The following is a 19087-nucleotide window of genomic DNA, read 5'->3' as shown; positions in this document are numbered from 1 at the left end:
TATTGAGAATTTCTTTCTACTTTACAACCCTATATGCCCTCTATGCTATGGGAAAAATATGACACGTCTTCATAAAAATAAATATTTGGTAATGATGGTCACATCATAGTATAGAATTAAATATGAACATTCGAGACCTGCAAGCGCTATGATAGTTCTTTTCTGGTGTTTTGTTTAGAATAAATTCAAATTATTAATGGTTAGGTTTCTAATAAAATATCGAAATTCATTGCGCTATTTATTCAGACAAAGATATATAAACACCAAAGTACGAATATTTTAATCCAGTTTCTATTGGCTTACTATTAATGCGAAAACCGAAGCACTAACTTTACCGTAAACTTTGAACATTAGAGTATAACTTGACAAAATTTAGTACGTTTTGCTTAACTGTTTCGCTAACGTACAATATACCTACAATTTCTTTTTGCTGTTTACCGATCATTAGCTCCCAAAAATATTAATAAACTAAAAACTTGTTTTTTAATCTTATTTTTTAAAGAAGTATTTTAAAGTATTTTATTTTTATATTTACTGGCTACTATTTATCTCGATCAATTCAATAAATGGCAACTTTTTCAACATAACCGACTAAATTAAAGAGGCTATTCGTAGTCTAAGTTAAAATGGGACAGCAATATGGATATTGTATGTGAGTAACTGAGAAAATTAAGGTTTCAAGGCGGTGTTTTGAATACAGAGGGGCATTCTTTATTTTTAGTGATTGCGAAACTGTCAAAGTCAATCGCTAATGGTTGTAAAATCGATCGATTCGTCCCCGTTCCTTTGAGTTTATTTATTTTTTCTTTTCAATGAATTCTATCTTTAGGCCTATATTTTGTTGTGTTCAAGCATAGTAGTAACATAGTATCAACTTTTTCTTTTCGATTGAGTTTTGTGGTGTGTAAATATAATGGAAGATATATTTCAGTGGTGTAGAGAAGGAAACGCTTTGCAGGTGCGAGTTTGGCTGGATGATACTGAACATGACATGAACCAAGGGTAAGTATGCGGTACGCCCTTCATTCATTAGTTATCCGGAGGCCTACAAGTTCCATATAAGGCGTAGTGTATATTCGCCCACATTACCTTCGATCTTGTAAATTATGTCAGCACGCAATATGCCGTGAAAATAGTGCACATATTAGTCACCATTCGATTTAGGCTTCGTTAGTACATTACACATCTTACGAGATGTAGTGAGAACGATGCTACGCTAGTAAAGGATGGACTACGAAACATGACAAATACGAAAAAATCCTTTCATAATTTCAGTGGAATATGATTTTCATTTTCCTTGTTAGTTTTGTATATCCTGCTTGATAAGGGTTCTTTTATAATCATCGTAAGACCTCCGACCTTTTATTAAGCTTTTCAAAAAAAGAGAAGCAAAAATGCATAAGTTCCTACTCTTCCTATATATAGTAAAAATACTTTCCAATTCAGTGAAAATATTGTCAGAATGGTGTAAGCTGTAACTTATACAAATAAGAACAACATTAAAAAAAATAAAAATATATGTTAGTATTTTGGCTAAAGGCTGGGATTGTTCCTATAAAATTTTAGGATTTACAATGAAATGAGGAAATATTTTCTGCTTTGAATGAGTGGATACAATTTTCCTGTTGTTAGTTATTATTCATATTTTAATTTTAGGTATGAGTATTAATAAAGTTTATGTTAAGAATTGTCCATATGTGACAATATAATATAACATTGCAAGAGCATATTCAAAAGGTAGAAAATAGTTGATGGTCTAATACTAGCACCTTTGCTAGACCTATTTTTAGCTTAAAGTTGTTTTTATATTTTGATGGATGAGGATAAATGCCATCTGTCTTACTCATGAAGCGACTTCTTAGTCCACCTTCCAGTCCAAATTCCATGATCCTAAATATGAGAAGAAGATTCTTTGATGTTATAATTTAATTATCACACGCTTAAAAGCTGAAGGAAAACATACTTTCATTCCTGAGTTATAACAAAATGTTTTGAAAAATTTGTGAAGTCTACCAACCTGCAATTGCCCACTTTGACTATAACCTAAGTCTTTAAATTCATAAATTTGAGAATGGAGCCAAGTTGAACAGAGAGGATTTGAATTCTCCCACTATTACAATCTTATTCTTTGATATTACAGTGATGATCATGGCTTCAGTCCCCTCCACTGGGCATGCAAGGAAGGCCACATGAAGATCGTGGAGATGCTGATTAGGCGTGGCGCTAGGATCAATGTTACCAATATGGGGGATGACACCCCCCTGCATCTGGCCGCTGCGCATGGCCACCGAGCAATTGTTCAGTTGGTTTGTATTATTTTGGTGATTTTGTCGCTCAAAGAACACCTGCTGGGGTGAATTTAAACTTATGCGAAGGTAATTAATGTATTGCTTAAGTTTTATATAGCTATGGGATAATTTACATAGTGAGTGAGTTTTTATCTTAATACACTTATTAGGATATCAAGTGATGATGGGGAAACATTTAATAAAAAATCTATTCATTGATACAATCACCTGCTAAAAATAGATCATCCTTCATCTGTTTCTCTTGTGCTAGCACCCCTTTGAACCCAGATTGAGGTTAGAGCCTAGTCAAAGTCATTATGGTCATGAGTCATAGGTCATGTGAGTTCACCAAAAATGTGACTCATTCAGACTTGACTTATAATTCAAAATGTATGTAATGTATGTTACTACCCTTTGTATAAAAAGTCATGCAATATTAATTAATTTGTATTTCCAACAGCTACTGCAAAACCGAGTGGATGTAAACTTCACGAACGAGCACGGCAACTCTCCGCTCCACTATGCGTGTTTCTGGGGGTACAGCGCGATCGCCGAGGACCTCGTGCTGGCGGGGGCGCTGGTCTCGCTTGCCAACAAGGATGGGGACACGCCACTTGACAAAACTAGGGGGCAACTGGTGCAGAGGTAATGGAACTATCATAAGTTGTCATCTAAATAAATACATGTTTTCATGTGTAAACAAACACACATCACAATGAGTCCCCAAATCAAAAATCACAATATCACCTCTTAGTATTAATGTTAAGAACTCAAACTTCACTAGAATTTTCTTTTCGTCATCTCAGATGATATTTTCATGGTAACTAATGAAATAAAATAAAGCCTATCTGGTGTAACCTAGTAAACACGATATTTCATACATAAGATGGTATTTTATGTTTTGATATTTTGAACTTAGAGTATTATTTATTTTTTATTTCATAAGTATAGGTTAGCTAACCCTAACAGTTTGGTCAGCTTTTTAATCTGACTTAAAGCTTTAATTATTTTATTTATGGCGCTTAATATTTTAATTCCACTCTCAAATTGTGTAAGTGTGTAGTTGCATTGATTACTATGAAGATATCTTCGATCAGACGTAAATTTTGGTATAATTGTCCCTTAATTTTTGTAAACAGACTCCACGAACTTGCAGTATCACAAGGCCAGGACTTGAAGAAGATCCAGTTCAAGGATCAGTCGTGGCTGGGGCTGAAGACCAGGAGTCGTGACGCGACGCTCTCTCGTCATAAGGGCATCAACATTAACGAGTTGGCACTACACACGCGCATCGCTGTTACACCTTCAGGTAAATAAATCAGATCCTAAATTCCTTTTGTACTGTTTGTCAAGTTATGTTTATTTTGGTGAGTGAGGGAAACATCAGATTTTACAAAACAGATAAAAATCGACACCATAGACACTCTTAAATATTGCAGGTTTAGTTGATTTTTTTAGATATATGATATAATTTGTAATGTTAATTGTATATTTGCTAAATTAATATTAAGTTATTTTCACAGTCTTTTGTCTGCTATAATTTTTGGACTATATTGTGATAAATTTAGTCAAATGTATTTGTATAATAAAATTGTTAAAATAGCTTTCCTGCTTCAAGCATCGCTATTTACATAGATAACTAGCTGGAGAGAAATCGACAGGCAGAAAGATAAGATTAATAAAAACGACTCCTACACATATTTTACATACCATCAACAATATACAAATTTTTCGTATATTATTAACTTACAAAATTATAGTCACAGACATCAATATTATTTGTATAGATTATATTTTGATCCGTATGCTCCTTTTTTATTCCTTTAGGTGAAACGTGGCGTGGACGTTGGCAGAAGAATGACATCGTGGCGAAGATCATCGCCGTCCGCGAGTGCACGCCGCGGATACAGCGAGACTTCAATGAGGAGTTTCCCAAACTGCGCATATTCTCGCATCCCAACATCCTCCCTGTTGTGCGTACTATTACGTTAATAACACAGTGGCCTAATTTAGTGATCAATTTGAATCTTGCAATTACATACATACATGTTTATCAGATTTCATGCAGTCATATTTATAGTTTTCTATTACGTATCCCATGTATTCACAAAGATATATCACATAATATATATGTTTACACTCCTACCTATGGCCTATTTTTGCCTAATAACAGCAGTATTAAAAGTTGCATTGTTGTGGTCTGATAAGGAGACATACTTTTTCGAGGCTTAATTTCCAAGGGTAGGGTCGCATCTGTGGTCGGCCTCAGCTAGGAATATGTAATTGCATATGGGGTTGATTACATATGATTACGGGCGGCAGCAGCCATGTACCATCAGATGGACTGCATGCTCGTCTAGTCACTTATGGTCTGCTTAAAAATGAATTGTGTCGCCATAGAAAATTGTATGACTACACCTGCTCGCAACAACTTCATAGCGGACTAGTAGTTTGGCACGGAGTATACCATCTGGTGAACTATAACTCGTCTGCTACTTTGTTATAAAAAGAAACCATGTTGAGCAGGTGGGTTGTTGCGTGTCGCCGCCGTCGCTGGTGGTGATATCGCAGCACATGTCGTGGGGCTCGCTGCACTCGCTGCTGCACGGCGGCGCGGGCGGCCGCGTGGTGGTGGACGCCGCGCAGGCGCTGCGCCTCGCCGCCGACGTCGCGCGCGGCATGCGCTACCTGCACTCGCTGCAGCGCGACAAGGTGCTGCCCGCGTACCACCTCACCAGCAAGCACGTCATGGTGAGCCCCGGCCGAGTGTTGCCCCCCTAGCGCCGCGACGTCGCGCGCGGCATGCGCTACCTGCACTCGCTGCAGCGCGACAAGGTGCTGCCCGCGTACCACCTCACCAGCAAGCACGTCATGGTGAGCCCCGGCCGAGTGTTGCCCCCCTAGCGCCGCGACGTCGCGCGCGGCATGCGCTACCTGCACTCGCTGCAGCGCGACAAGGTGCTGCCCGCGTACCACCTCACCAGCAAGCACGTCATGGTGAGCCCCGGCCGAGTGTTGCCCCCCTAGCGCCGCGACGTCGCGCGCGGCATGCGCTACCTGCACTCGCTGCAGCGCGACAAGGTGCTGCCCGCGTACCACCTCACCAGCAAGCACGTCATGGTGAGCCCCGGCCGAGTGTTGCCCCCCTAGCGCCGCGACGTCGCGCGCGGCATGCGCTACCTGCACTCGCTGCAGCGCGACAAGGTGCTGCCCGCGTACCACCTCACCAGCAAGCACGTCATGGTGAGCCCCGGCCGAGTGTTGCCCCCCTAGCGCCGCGACGTCGCGCGCGGCATGCGCTACCTGCACTCGCTGCAGCGCGACAAGGTGCTGCCCGCGTACCACCTCACCAGCAAGCACGTCATGGTGAGCCCCGGCCGAGTGTTGCCCCCCTAGCGCCGCGACGTCGCGCGCGGCATGCGCTACCTGCACTCGCTGCAGCGCGACAAGGTGCTGCCCGCGTACCACCTCACCAGCAAGCACGTCATGGTGAGCCCCGGCCGAGTGTTGCCCCCCTAGCGCCGCGACGTCGCGCGCGGCATGCTGAGATAATTTTACATGAACTACCTATGACATTTGATCGAAGTGGGCTGCAGTAGCCACTTACTGTTAGGTGGACTGCATGCTTGTCTGCTACTCCTATATTATTTAAAAGAAATATAAACATTACGACCCATGTAAATAAGTAAAACATTAAGCACGTTGCAACCATTGTTTAGTCCGCAGAGAAACGAGTCGCGTCGCCATAGCAAATTGTATGACTACACCTGCTAACTACATTATTAACCTATAATAAACCAGCATGTAATATTTTCTGTAGTTTGATTTACTTTACCTCTACGTTAAGCGTGTCGTGTTGTTTCCAGATCGACGAGGACCTGACGGCGCGCATCAACATGGCGGACGCGAAGTTCTCGTTCCAGGAGCGCGGGCGCGTGTACGCGGCGGCGTGGGCGGCGCCCGAGGCGCTGCTCAAGCCGCCCGCCAAGCGCAACTGGGAGGCCGCCGACATGTGGAGCTTCGCCGTGCTGCTCTGGGAGCTCGCCACCATGGAGGTACGCTATCACCACCAACCATGGTTGGACGCGTCGCCAGTATCAAATCGCCGAAAGATGAGCACAGCCAATCTGTGAAACAAAAATAAAATATAGATGTAAAAAGATATGTTAAACCCTCTCCACATTCTCGCGAGAACGCGAGAAAAACCCGATTCGTATCATCTCCCCATTCTCGTCTCTCGTACATTTCTCGCGTACTCGCGAGAATGTGGAGCGGAGGATTCTCGCAGAGAATCATGGCAGAATAAAATAAGAAAAGAAAAAGTCACCACCAACCTCACATTCATATTGTTACCTTTGGACCGGGAAGGCTTGGATAGGTGATAGCCCCCTCAATGGTTCATCCATCCATTCTGCCTCATAATAGTAGTGTTAAACACTGGGTTCGGGCATGAAGGGTGTAGTAAGAGAGACATACTTTTCCAAGGCGTTCCAGCTAGCGATGGGCGATTGTTCTAAAAAAAACAATCGAATAAATCGACAATCGACGGAATCAACAATCGATTGTCGATTTATTCGTAGTAACAAAAAAACAATCGAATAACAATCGACGTTCGAATAACAATCGACGTTCGAATAACAATCGACGTACGAATAACAATCGACGTACGAATAACAATCGAGGTACGAATAACAATCGACGTTCGAATAAAAATCGACGTACGAATAACAATCGACGTACGAATAACAATCGACGTTCGAATAAAAATCGACCTTGAAATAACAATCGACGTACGAATAAAAATCGACCTTGGAATAACAATCGACGACCGAATACAAATTATACCGCGCGGCCACATGCGTGTGCTCAGGACAATGTGCAGGTGCGTCGTGTTGCAAAGTTATCGTCACTTGCCACTGGTTGGAAAATGTAAAGTATTGTATTACATTTTAGTCGATTGTACAATATATTGTTGAGAAATAATTATACCATAAATCATTTTGTATCAAATACTATGGACTATGGAGTATCATCGATAATCCAGATGTCGTAGTCATCCCCTAAGTTCGTTTCATGACAACGTTTTGACATGACGTCAGAAAATATAAAATATGTCTTTTTAGCGTATATTATAGATAAAAGTTATCACAAAAAATTATGTACTCATAGTTACATTAAAATTACTCGGTGAAATATTTGAAGAAAAATGATATCCTCAAACTTCCATCTTTATGCAGACGATTTGCAGCTTTATCGTCATTTTACGGTGCCTAACGCCCTCAGTGAAATTAGCAAACTGAATGACGATCTTCTTGGAATTACTGAATGGGCTAAGTCATTTGGAATTTTGATTAATCCAAATAAAACACAAGCCATTATTATTGGTAGCAAATACTATCGCAATCAATTGGATTTCACAACCGTTCCGTTTACTGATACAGTAAAGAATCTTGGCGTTATTCTTGACTCTAACTTATCGTGGGATGCTTATGTGCGGGAAGTGAGCCGTAAGGTCCACTATACTTTGCACTCACTTAAATGCCTTCAAGGTTTTTTGCCCTTTAGAACTAAGATTTCCCTATCTCAAACTCTCATACAGCCGATTTTAGATTATGCGGACGCGTGCTATTTGGATGCTACAGAGGAGTCATTAAATAAACTTGAGCGCTTGCAAAATCTTTGTATTAGATTCATTTTTGGCCTACGAAAATTTGATCGTGTTTCTCATTTTCGCAAGGATCTCAAGTGGCTCCCAATCCGACTTCGCAGGAATACTCGAATCCTCTGTCTCCTCTATAATATCTTGAAAAACCCTTCCTCTCCTTCGTACCTGCAGCATCGTTTCTCGTATGCACGGCCTTCTCTGGGACCCTGCAGGTCGCACCTTAAATCTCTATTAAATTACCCATCCCATAAAACCTCTCTTTATTCTCACTCCTTCTCTGTTCATGCGGTTAGACTGTGGAATTCACTTCCGCCTAATATTCGTCTCTCTAAGACTATCACTATATTTAAACGTAAAGTTAAAGAGTATTACCTGTCACTTTCATAACTAATTGTATATGTGTATTTTCGGTATGTATCCATGTATGTTCGAATCGAAGAATTTCGATAGTTATTCGAATACAATCGAACACAATAACAATCGAATAATTCGATTGTTTTTAGTAACAATCGCGCATCGCTAGTTCCAGCTTAGTCCTCAGGGGTAGCGGCGCACCTGTAACCAACTTCAAATTGGAATATCTAATCCTATCTGGGGTTGATTACACGTCTATGGACAGCAGTAGCCACTTACCATCAGGTGGACTGCATGCTCGTCTGCATATTATAATAAAAGAACTGTTATAATATTATTTTAAAAATGATATATTATTAAATTAGTATCTTAGGATTCTATAAGAAATGCTTAACTAACGTACATGTAAATTAAAATAATATGCGCTCTGGCTAACATGTCTTAAGAGAAAAATATTCATGAAAAAATAAAAATAAAGAGAACAATTGACTTAAACCCATGCACTGTTTTCCAGGTGCCCTTCGCAGATTTATCCCCAATGGAGTGCGGCATGAAGATAGCCCTTGAAGGTCTGCGCGTAACCATCCCTCCGGGAGTGTCCCCACACATCGCCAAGCTGATCAAGATCTGCATGAACGAGGACCCCGGCAAACGACCCTCATTCGAAATGATCATCCCCATTCTCGAGAAAATGAAACGCTGAAATATACTACTGTTACTATCTATAATCGGTTATACTACTATGATCGGTTTTGTGCCTATGGTAATGCAATTATTTAAATTATTGGTTGTACTTTCTTTGAGGGTTGTCTATGAAATTGATTTAATTTTTATTTAGAATATGGTTGAAATTGAACAACTGATCTAAGTGAACAAATGGATTGGGCCATAATTGCAACAAAATGTAAAATGAACAGTCACGCGACGTTGTTTCATCAAGCAACAAACCCAATGTTAAAATGCCTTTTTCCACAGTTAAAATGATGCGAAAAATAACATAAAAATCTTGGTTTATTTGCATATGTATAGTATTTTTATTGAAATGCTGAGTTATACCGCGGTGTTTTCTTTTTTCTGTGAATTTAGTTTCAAATCTAAGGTGTAAGAGTGAGGCCTCACTGCGCGTTTGTCTTTCGCCTCAATTATATACCCGTGTATAAAACGCATTCAACCCTCTTGGTCGAATGTGTTTTATACACGGATTATTTAAAAATGAAAACATTGCCACATAATTATACATTCGTAAATTCATATTTTTTGATAAATATATTTCATAGATATTTCCCCAATTTGTCTCGAAATTAGTCTCGAAAATTTTTGATTTATTTTCTTAATTCTGTTATCACGAATCATTACTTGTGTTTTTCTGTTACCGTTTTAATAACAATTTTGTAAATTTCCATCATACATTTTACTTGTCCATGAATATAAGAAATGTATTTATAATCACACTAGATATCAATCTATAATTGTAACAAAAGACACAGAACACTCACTTTCTTTGTTATATAATTAGTTATAAATAACAATGGTTGTTAAGTTTTTATATTTAATCATAAAGTTTAAGTGCCAAACCATTTTCGTTATCTACATACATTTTCTGAATTATTCTACCGTAAACGACCTCAGTTCCACTTGATGATGAAAACGTTCGCGCATTAATAATGTCTCAGTTACTGATGGACTTTATGTGGAATAAAAAAAAATTCAACATCACATTACGTCAAGTGGAACGCACCCATCATTGAATCAAAATCTCTTGATTTATACAATAAATAGTTCGGGCTCGATAGTAAAATCTCCTGTAGTGCCATTTAAAAATATTTTATAGATAATACAATTATATTAGCAGTTTCGTCTGTATATTTACTCTCAGTTGGTTTTACTTTGTACTTTCGCTTTCACGTAATATAAATATCGGTTTTGATAACGTTCTTAGGTCGAACATTCAGAGTTTAAGTGAAGAAGCGATGCCAAGAACCGATTATATTTAAAAAAAACCAACCGACTCCACCGATTTTTTACCGCTTTAATCAAAAGCATCGATATTAAAAAAACAATACAGTAAAATAAATAATAATTATTAATTATATTTTTATAATTACACAAGAAATAACTGCCAATTTTAGTTTTATGTAACATTAAGTTTATTTTGTATGTCTTGAAATAGTGTTGAAGAATAATTAAAATCAAATTTTATGCGAATGACGTAAGATCAATGTATCAATTACAAGGGTCTTGGTAATCTAACTTGGTTTTTCAATTTTAATTCGAATGAAGGATATATCTTTTCATCCATGCTGTATGATTTAAAAAAGATGTTTGTATGACTGCGCATGCATGAGATTATTTTTTTAATTGCTATACCATATTAAAAATATACAAATCTTATATATTCTGTCAATGGATAATAATCATGTAATTACATCCTCGTAGATATTAAAATTTCACTAATATTTTGTCTTATAACACACCTAAAAATTTATAACTTTAAAAAATATTTATTTATTTTTATTATATTATTTTATGTCATATCTATCAACTCGTGTTTTGATAAACTAGCAATATTTTCATTTAAAAAATGTTATAATAATTTAAAAGTATATCGTTATCGCCAAACTGCTAGTCCGCTCTGAAGTTGTTGCGAGCAGTCATACAATTTTCTATGGCGACGCGATACATTTCTATATTCAGAGCGGACTAGCAGTTTTACGCGGACTATACTTATCTCCTCTTATGGCATTGTCCATGCGTAATTTGAAGGAAAATGGTGAATCGAATCTCAACAGAGTTAATATATTTAATGTAATAAAAAGAGGTATTCTTTTTCGCGCAATTTTATTCCATTTACATATACAATATATATTTTAAAATAGATGAAGCAGAAATATATACCTCGTACACAAAACTGCGATGCGACGCGATGCGAATTCGCAACGCAAAAAATTGCGACACGAATTGCTGCGATGCGATATCGTGCGGCATAGCGTCTCCCAGGGTGACCAACAACAACAACCACTGCGCGAATTTATACGATGCGACGACGCGTCGCAGTTTTGTGTACAAGCTCTTATCTGGTATATCCCACAAAACAATTGAAAAATAGTATGTGTTGTGTCATACATGCACACACATTCAGTTTTCAGACATATTGCTACTATATTTTACAAAATAGTGCAATTACTTGAAGTCTGGGGGCAAACACCCAAGTGCAATTAATAGATTTAAGATATTTCTTATTGTTTATAACCCATGATTTCAATCAATAGGTCTGCTATCGGAATTTGGTAACTACAAGATTAGCCAATTCATTCAGTACTTATGATTTAAACAACTGAACTTAACGCTTCAGTTTAAATATACAAAAAGATACTCATTACATTGGCTATTTTGGTGGTACAAATTTCCATAGCTAAGAATATTGTTTAAAATGTATGGTGCAAGATACATAGTTCATTTAAATCAGCATAGCAAACTTTATGACCACTCTTGGTACAATTGACTCCTGACACAGACGACATGATAATTGATTTCTATTTATAGGGACTGTGGGGGTATATTATATAGGGTAGTAGGGGTAGGTCCAGCAGTGATTCTTCTCTGAGACAGAACTTTTTGATTTAAAATTTAAAGTAACTTGCTTTGTCATTGATTGATTTAGACAAAAAATTGTACTTCTAAATGTCTGTACCTATATGAGGCCATAAAGTTTGTCACGTGTTTTCAAGTGTTTAATTTTCAGACTATTGCTGCTATGTAGACGAAATAGAGCAATAAATCAAGTCTGGCGGTAAACACCTAAGTGCAATTAATCTTTTTGTAATACTCCATAGTTGTATTTTTATAACGCTATAAATGTTTCTTCCCTATTACTCCTTCCCATAACTAATAGTGCTTTGATTTTTTTTCTTGCTTTACTATCAGTAATGCAAATTGTTAAACAGTATTTATGTTTATAGTTATGATACTGTGTAGCCAGAGTGTGTAATGGGGAAGAAATGGCTCTATATGTATAATATATGTATTTATTATAATATTACGCGAAGCTGTGTTCAATAGGAACAGTTTAAACTGTGCTTAAATAGATTTTGTGATGCTTTTTATTAAAATAACGTGTAGGCGTCCAGACGTAATAATTTGTAAGATATATTCATGTATTTTTGTGAAGGCATTATAGTATAAACATATTATTTCTTAAAATTATTTAAGGTACTATGTAAGTATGTTTTTCTAATTATATCACACATTTATGCAGTAAATGGCACCATACTGACTCTGGTTTTGCAAACACTAATTTATCATAAGCTTATATTGGTCCCATCTTTTCTCAAAATGTTCAAAAAAAGGCTAAGTACAAACTTTCAGGTGTGTAGGTCTCCTAGGGTCTTCACGATGGTCTATCATCTTTACAATGAGGAACAATTAAATAATTATTTTCTAATATGCACTTAAAATTCACAGGAGGCGTGGGAATAGTAAATGTTACAACAAATTGTATGATGTTCATTATGGTGGATTAGTGGTTTTCATACTATGGTTATTTGGAATCACATAGTGGTGGATAGTTGGATGGTTGGATGACTGAATGTCATGCAATGATTTTATGGCCTTGATAATTATGTTTGGAATTTTTCTGATAATGATGACCACAGGTTGAGAACCACTGTCACACCTTCAATAATTATTTTATTGTATGTTGTAGATGTGCTTCAAATGTAATCTAATGCCGTTTAAATGTTTACGTATTGTCTAATTACAAAAAATATATAATTTAAAGTGATGTAATAAATGTCTAATGTATTAAAACTACAAAGATAATATTTTTGATGTGAAATTAAGTTATTTTAAGGCAATAATTATACTAACGATTTTTAATACCATTTGTATTTTATTTTTCCAACCATATTTTTAATCCTGAAAACAATGTGCTAACAATATTACAACGTGCTTTATCTTTCCTATATTAAATATGGTTTGTGTCCAGACTTAAAAAGAAATATCTAAATTCATTATTTAGAATTTAATCGACCTACAAATTGAATATGTGATCCTCTGTGCAAAAGACTACTAGTCCAGGAGGAATTGGCGCATGAGTACCGAAAACTATTCCACCTCAATTTTTTTATGCGATCCTCTTTAAATTGTCCTACTGGTGATATAAATGCATGTTGCCATGGGGCAACCCCGTGCCATATTGTTTAAACTGAAATTGTTTAAACAATTGCAAGGAATTGTTATTTTTCAACCGGACAATTTTTTTTTATATTCTTTATTGAAATACGAATAAAAAAAGTCCTATGACTTTTCACGATAAAGTTAATATTTTTAGAGATATGATTTTTTAAAGGTTCGAAAAATCTCAAATTTGGGTACTTTTGACCCATGAAAAATATATTAAAAAAAAAAAAAATATAAATAATATATTTTTTTTAATTCTTTATACAATCGTTAATAATATTCTTAATAGAGACTTTTAAAAATTTTATTGTTTATACCTGTTTTATAATTGTTAATTTCACGCGCTCACAAGTATGCGCCGCTTACCTTTAAGTATCGCCGTCTCTCTCTGACTCATGCGCTGCATCGGCCTCTCTATGTCCTGAATCATTATTTATCATTTATCTTAAAAACTATTAACTTTATCAAGATTGTTAAAGAGAGCAATGTTATTAATAATTAAATTGTCTACAATTTGTTTCTCATAAAATTTTTTCTGAAATCAATTTTACGAAAGTTATTTAAGCATGAATCGGAACATGTAAATAAAATTACTTTTTTATCAGTTTATATTATTATCATAGTTATTATCATAGAGAGAGACGGCGATACTTAAAGGTAAGCGGCGCATACTTGTGAGCGCGTAAAATTAACAATTATAAAACAGGTATAAACAATAAAATTTTTAAAAGTCTCTATTAAGAATATTATTAACTATTGTATAAAGAATTAAAAAAAAATATTATTTATATATATATTTTTTTTAATATATTTTTCATGGGTCAAAAGTACCCAAATTTGAGATTTTTCGAACCTTTAAAAAATCATATCTCTAAAAATATTAACTTTATCGTGAAAAGTCATAGGACTTTTTTTATTCGTATTTCAATAAAGAATATAAAAAAAAATTGTCCGGTTGAAAAATAACAATTCCTTGCAATTGTTTAAACAATTTCAGTTTAAACAATATGGCACGGGGTTGCCCCATGGCAACATGCATTTATATCACCAGTAGGACAATTTAAAGAGGATCGCATAAAAAAATTGAGGTGGAATAGTTTTCGGTACTCATGCGCCAATTCCTCCTGGACTATACCCTTAATATGAATTTTCAATGCAACATTCGAACATTAGAATCGAAATCTGGATCTCTGTTACCCTATAATGACCAATTTTATTCGTGAACTCGATATAGAGGATTGAGTCGATCAAAGTATTTTTTCTAATCTTTGTTAAACTGATAAACAATAAAATTGTTTCATGCAAATCCGAAATACATTATCAAACTTTGATTTATTACTCGAGGGTAGTTTATGAGAAAAAGTAACAGATTACCTTTCTCAGGGTTCAAACTTACATTTATTTTCTTCAAAAGTGATTATTATTGTTAACTATTATTCATAAAAAATTAACAGATCTTTACTTTACCGTTTATTTATTATTTTGTAATGAAAATGAGCACGGAACAATAATATTTTTCCTATGGTAATCAGGATTGATCAGAATCATTGCCGCAAGTATTTTTTTTATTAAAAATATTATATCATAGACAAGATATTATAATATCACGAGTTATTTGACAGATATCAAAATGTCATTGTCAATGTCCATGTTTTCATTATTGAATCTTAATTCTTGATTCGATTCAATTAATACTAAATAGTAATATTGTTGCTAATTCTGGTGATAAACTGAGCTTTAGCATAATACACCCACAAATCACAATGTCAGGGACTTAACAACAAAAACTACATCTAAGAAGCTTTTAACAATGGAGAAAAGTAATTCAAAACAACATTTCTTGCCAAAAATTACTGACGTGGAGTGGAAGTTGGAGGTGTTGACTAATACGCCGGGCGTTGGTTCAGACAACTTATTGTACACTGTGATACTGAAGACTGATGGCGAGGACGTGCGGTTCACTTGCGGGACCCAGCAGCTGCAGGATCTGGTGTATAAACTGAAGGACTTGACGCGGCATTGTGATAAAGTTAAAAATGAACTTGCTTAGTGTAAACGTATGTAGCGGCTGTTGTCAGTAGATCTACTAATGCTTTGAGTAGGCATGGCTTACAGATTCTCCAGGGGGTGTGGAATTGTAGGTTTGTAGAAGGAAATTATTAAGACATTTCTGACTCATACAGGTAAGCAGTAAAATTGTATATTGACATTATAGTCAGTGTTATTCAGGACTGTAGTTGAATTACATCTGTTATTACTTGCCAGAACTATACTTACTTAACTTCTAGTAAGTTACAACAAAGAAAAAGTATTGAAATATTGTGCAGATGTATTTAAATTTGGCTCTAAAATCAAAGTTTCGTTCTTACAGGGATATTTGGTACCATTGAGATTAATATACGCAAATCTGAATAAATGCACAGAATTTATATAAAGCGAAGAAGTTTGTGGATGGTGAAGAATATAGTGGATAAGTTTTTTGTAAATAATTTAGAGAAAGACTATGTTTTGTAAACCTAGTGTTTGTAAACGTCTGTGTCAATCACAGGCATTGTTTTATAAAACTTTACAAACAAACTAGAAGTATAAAATAAAAACTTGTAAATAATATAATATTTATGAAGTAAATAAAAAATGAGATTCTGAATTACACTTTTTATTTTACAACTTATAATAATTACGTGTTTCAGCTTTTTTTATAATACAGGACTAGCAGACGAGCATGCAGTCCATCTGATGGTAAATGGCTACTGTATCTGTAATCAATCCCAGATGCGATTATATATTTATTATGGGACAAATAAATAAAACAATCTTTGTATTCAAAATAACTTTATTTTAAAGTATTATTAGGATAGTGAGAACACAAATACAACTGATAAAACAATTCCTTTCCACAAACAAACGAAAACAAAAACACATCACAGATTAACTACAATGACTTCAAGTGAGTAAATAAGCGTCTTAACATTAATATTGTTAAAAGACCCTATTTATATCGACAGACACTGAATGTGCCTGACAAGGGAGATGGCAGACAATATATTACTGTACAAAGTGTATTAATCTACACTAATATTATAAAGAGGAAAACTGTTTGTTTGGTTATAATGAATAAGCTCAAAAACTACTGGACCAATTTTAAAAATTCTTTTACCATTCGAAAGCTACATTATCTACGAGTAACATAGGCTATATTTTATATGAAATATATTTGATAAATTGATTTTGAGGTGGTACAAAGTTTACCGGGTCAGCTAGTGTATTTATATTGCAGGCTTCAAACCATAGGTATGTATAGATCAAATAGCATTTCTGTTGCTTTTTATTACATCATTACTTTCCGAATATGTCCTTATATAATCTATCAATGGATATTTAATAGGGCAATTAATATTTAAGAAAACAATGAAAAAATTTTGACATAAAAAAAGTTACCAAGCCGTTTCTGATTCCTGAAAAGTAGGGGTATTACATATACTCCCCGTTTAAAGCCTTTATAGAACAGTATTAATTTGGCTGTCAAGGTCTTTGTCTAGCTACAATGTCTGTAGATATAAATGGACCTTAATGTGTTAGCATCTCAGGACAAACACTTAACTATAGGTTATGAACCAAAAAAATATCTTAATATATCACAATATCAACAACTACACTACTTCACTACAAGGACAAGATGGTGGACATGAATATGTAAATTTTACATTTTTGGCAATATGTTCCTTTTGGCTAATAATTCAAATTATCACCATGAACTATTTGTTAAAGATGAACTATCTAGTTATTTAAGTATTTAGTAAGAATCTTAGGATTTCTGGATATCCCAATATTTAAACATTTTTTGTTTACACCCACAGCCCCACACTAGGATTCCCGGTATCGTGGGTGCTATGGACACACACAAAGACCCAGATCCAAAAACAGAAGTCTAAATTCATCATTTAGAAATCTGTCAGGCCGGGAATCAAACCCGGGACACTCTGCGCGCCAGACCGGTATGGTGACCGCTCTGCTATGCGGGTCGTTAAATAAACAGTGTATTAAATTAATTTGTGTTAGTTATGTTACCTATTCATTCCCACCATTTTATGTCACACTACGTCTATCTATCAGCTTCACAATAATTTTTAATGAATTTCATCAGACTTAGATATTTTATCCATATAAGAGAAATTAGTTATTAATAGCAATTATTAATTATCTTATACACTGTGTTGGACAGAAGCACTTAAATTTCACTGGCGAAAGAAAGTTAGGCCTTAATTGGTTTCCTTCTGATTTCACATTACCCCTGTAATGTAAGTTGTATCCGCAACATCCATATAATTTTGGAAAATATTTCACACTACTCGTCTTATAGAAAAATATTGCATCTTACCCTAACTGAACATCTACCATGTATTAATTCCAAATCACGACATATCTAATACATTATACCTATATATTAGTACTTAATATAGTTCGAATAAAGATATCTCACAGGCTGATACACATAAGTGGGATGGTATATTATTTGTTTTGGGACAAATATATTTATTTGCACCTCAAATATTGCCTTCATAATCATGCTGTTAGCAGTTAATGAGATCCTACTTTAGTCATGATTCCTCTCACCTAAACTACTTCATACTCATTAAATTTAAATGTTTGAATACTTTCTATGAGGAATTCAGCATAAGATGTATTTTTGTATACAACATTAAACTATGCTTGTAAATATCCATTATTTTAGTACCGGAGACAAAATAATGTTATAATTTTTAAATTCTATTCTTGCATTCACAAATTCAAGATTTCATTGGTCTGGGAAAAAAAATGAACAATATAATAGCTACCTTACTAGTTCGATACAATTATATTTAATAAAGATAATAAAATATCTTTAGTCAATATTTTTCCTACATCGGTAATGAACAATACACAATCGGTAATTTACAATCAATATCTTTTAAACTCTGTGTTGCCTTTGGCAGATTTTAGCAATCCATAATTTTTGGTATATAAATATTATATTCTTTTGAATTGCAAATATATAAAAAATCTATTTGATTACAATTTTTAGCAAATCAATAATAAAATTTTAATATGTATTCAATATATTGACAAACATTTTTATTATGAACCGAATATAAAATTATATTGTAGTCACTTCATTTTTAAAAAAATATTAAGATGGCAACTAACAAAAGGTAGCAACTAAACAAGGTACTTTACAATAAGAACAATAAATACACCAAGAATCAGGTTTGGATTTAATTCAATCCAATATGTGTACATAACTATGTATCTTATGTACATAGATAATATAGACAGCTAATATTATTCTACCTCTATTATAACCAGTTTAAAACCACTATGCAATATCTACGCATGGGCATAATCTTAATTTATAATCTACTAGAACCAGAATACCTACAATCAACTTCATTTTTTTAGATTTCTCATAAGGCAATATGGGGCAATTTGTACAAGGAAAATATATACATTCATATATTGTTTTAATACATTTATGTACTTCATGAATTTTGTGTATTTGATATTTTACAATTAAGATCAATAGCTTATTTACTAGAATATTACAATGTATGAGTAATACTTATAT

At 34.9% G+C, this 19087-nt stretch overlaps 2 protein-coding genes across 2 annotated transcripts; both read left to right on the top strand.

Annotated features, from left to right (window-relative positions):
• The first annotated feature begins 734 nt into the window (after positions 1-734).
• On the top strand, positions 735-10915 carry Ilk (integrin linked kinase). The gene is made up of 8 exons (XM_073091367.1): positions 735-1002; positions 2141-2306; positions 2749-2933; positions 3428-3597; positions 4116-4261; positions 4815-5039; positions 6155-6343; positions 8822-10915. The coding sequence occupies exons 1-8, from the start codon at positions 914-916 to the stop codon at positions 9008-9010; spliced, it is 1359 nt and encodes a 452-aa protein (XP_072947468.1). The 5' UTR covers positions 735-913; the 3' UTR covers positions 9011-10915.
• LOC140756153 (uncharacterized) lies at positions 10711-16132 on the top strand. The gene is made up of 3 exons (XM_073091593.1): positions 10711-10725; positions 10909-11172; positions 15227-16132. The coding sequence occupies exons 1-3, from the start codon at positions 10711-10713 to the stop codon at positions 15533-15535; spliced, it is 588 nt and encodes a 195-aa protein (XP_072947694.1). The 3' UTR covers positions 15536-16132.
• The last annotated feature ends 2955 nt before the right edge of the window (positions 16133-19087 follow it).

Source organism: Epargyreus clarus, unplaced genomic scaffold (genome assembly GCF_041222505.1).
Source record: "Epargyreus clarus isolate Ecla_fem2 unplaced genomic scaffold, WU_Ecla_fem_2.2 ptg000034l, whole genome shotgun sequence".
NCBI lineage: Eukaryota > Metazoa > Arthropoda > Insecta > Lepidoptera > Hesperiidae > Epargyreus > Epargyreus clarus.
The sequence above is the reverse complement of the archived record's forward strand: the minus strand, read 5'-3'. Positions and strand labels throughout refer to the sequence as shown.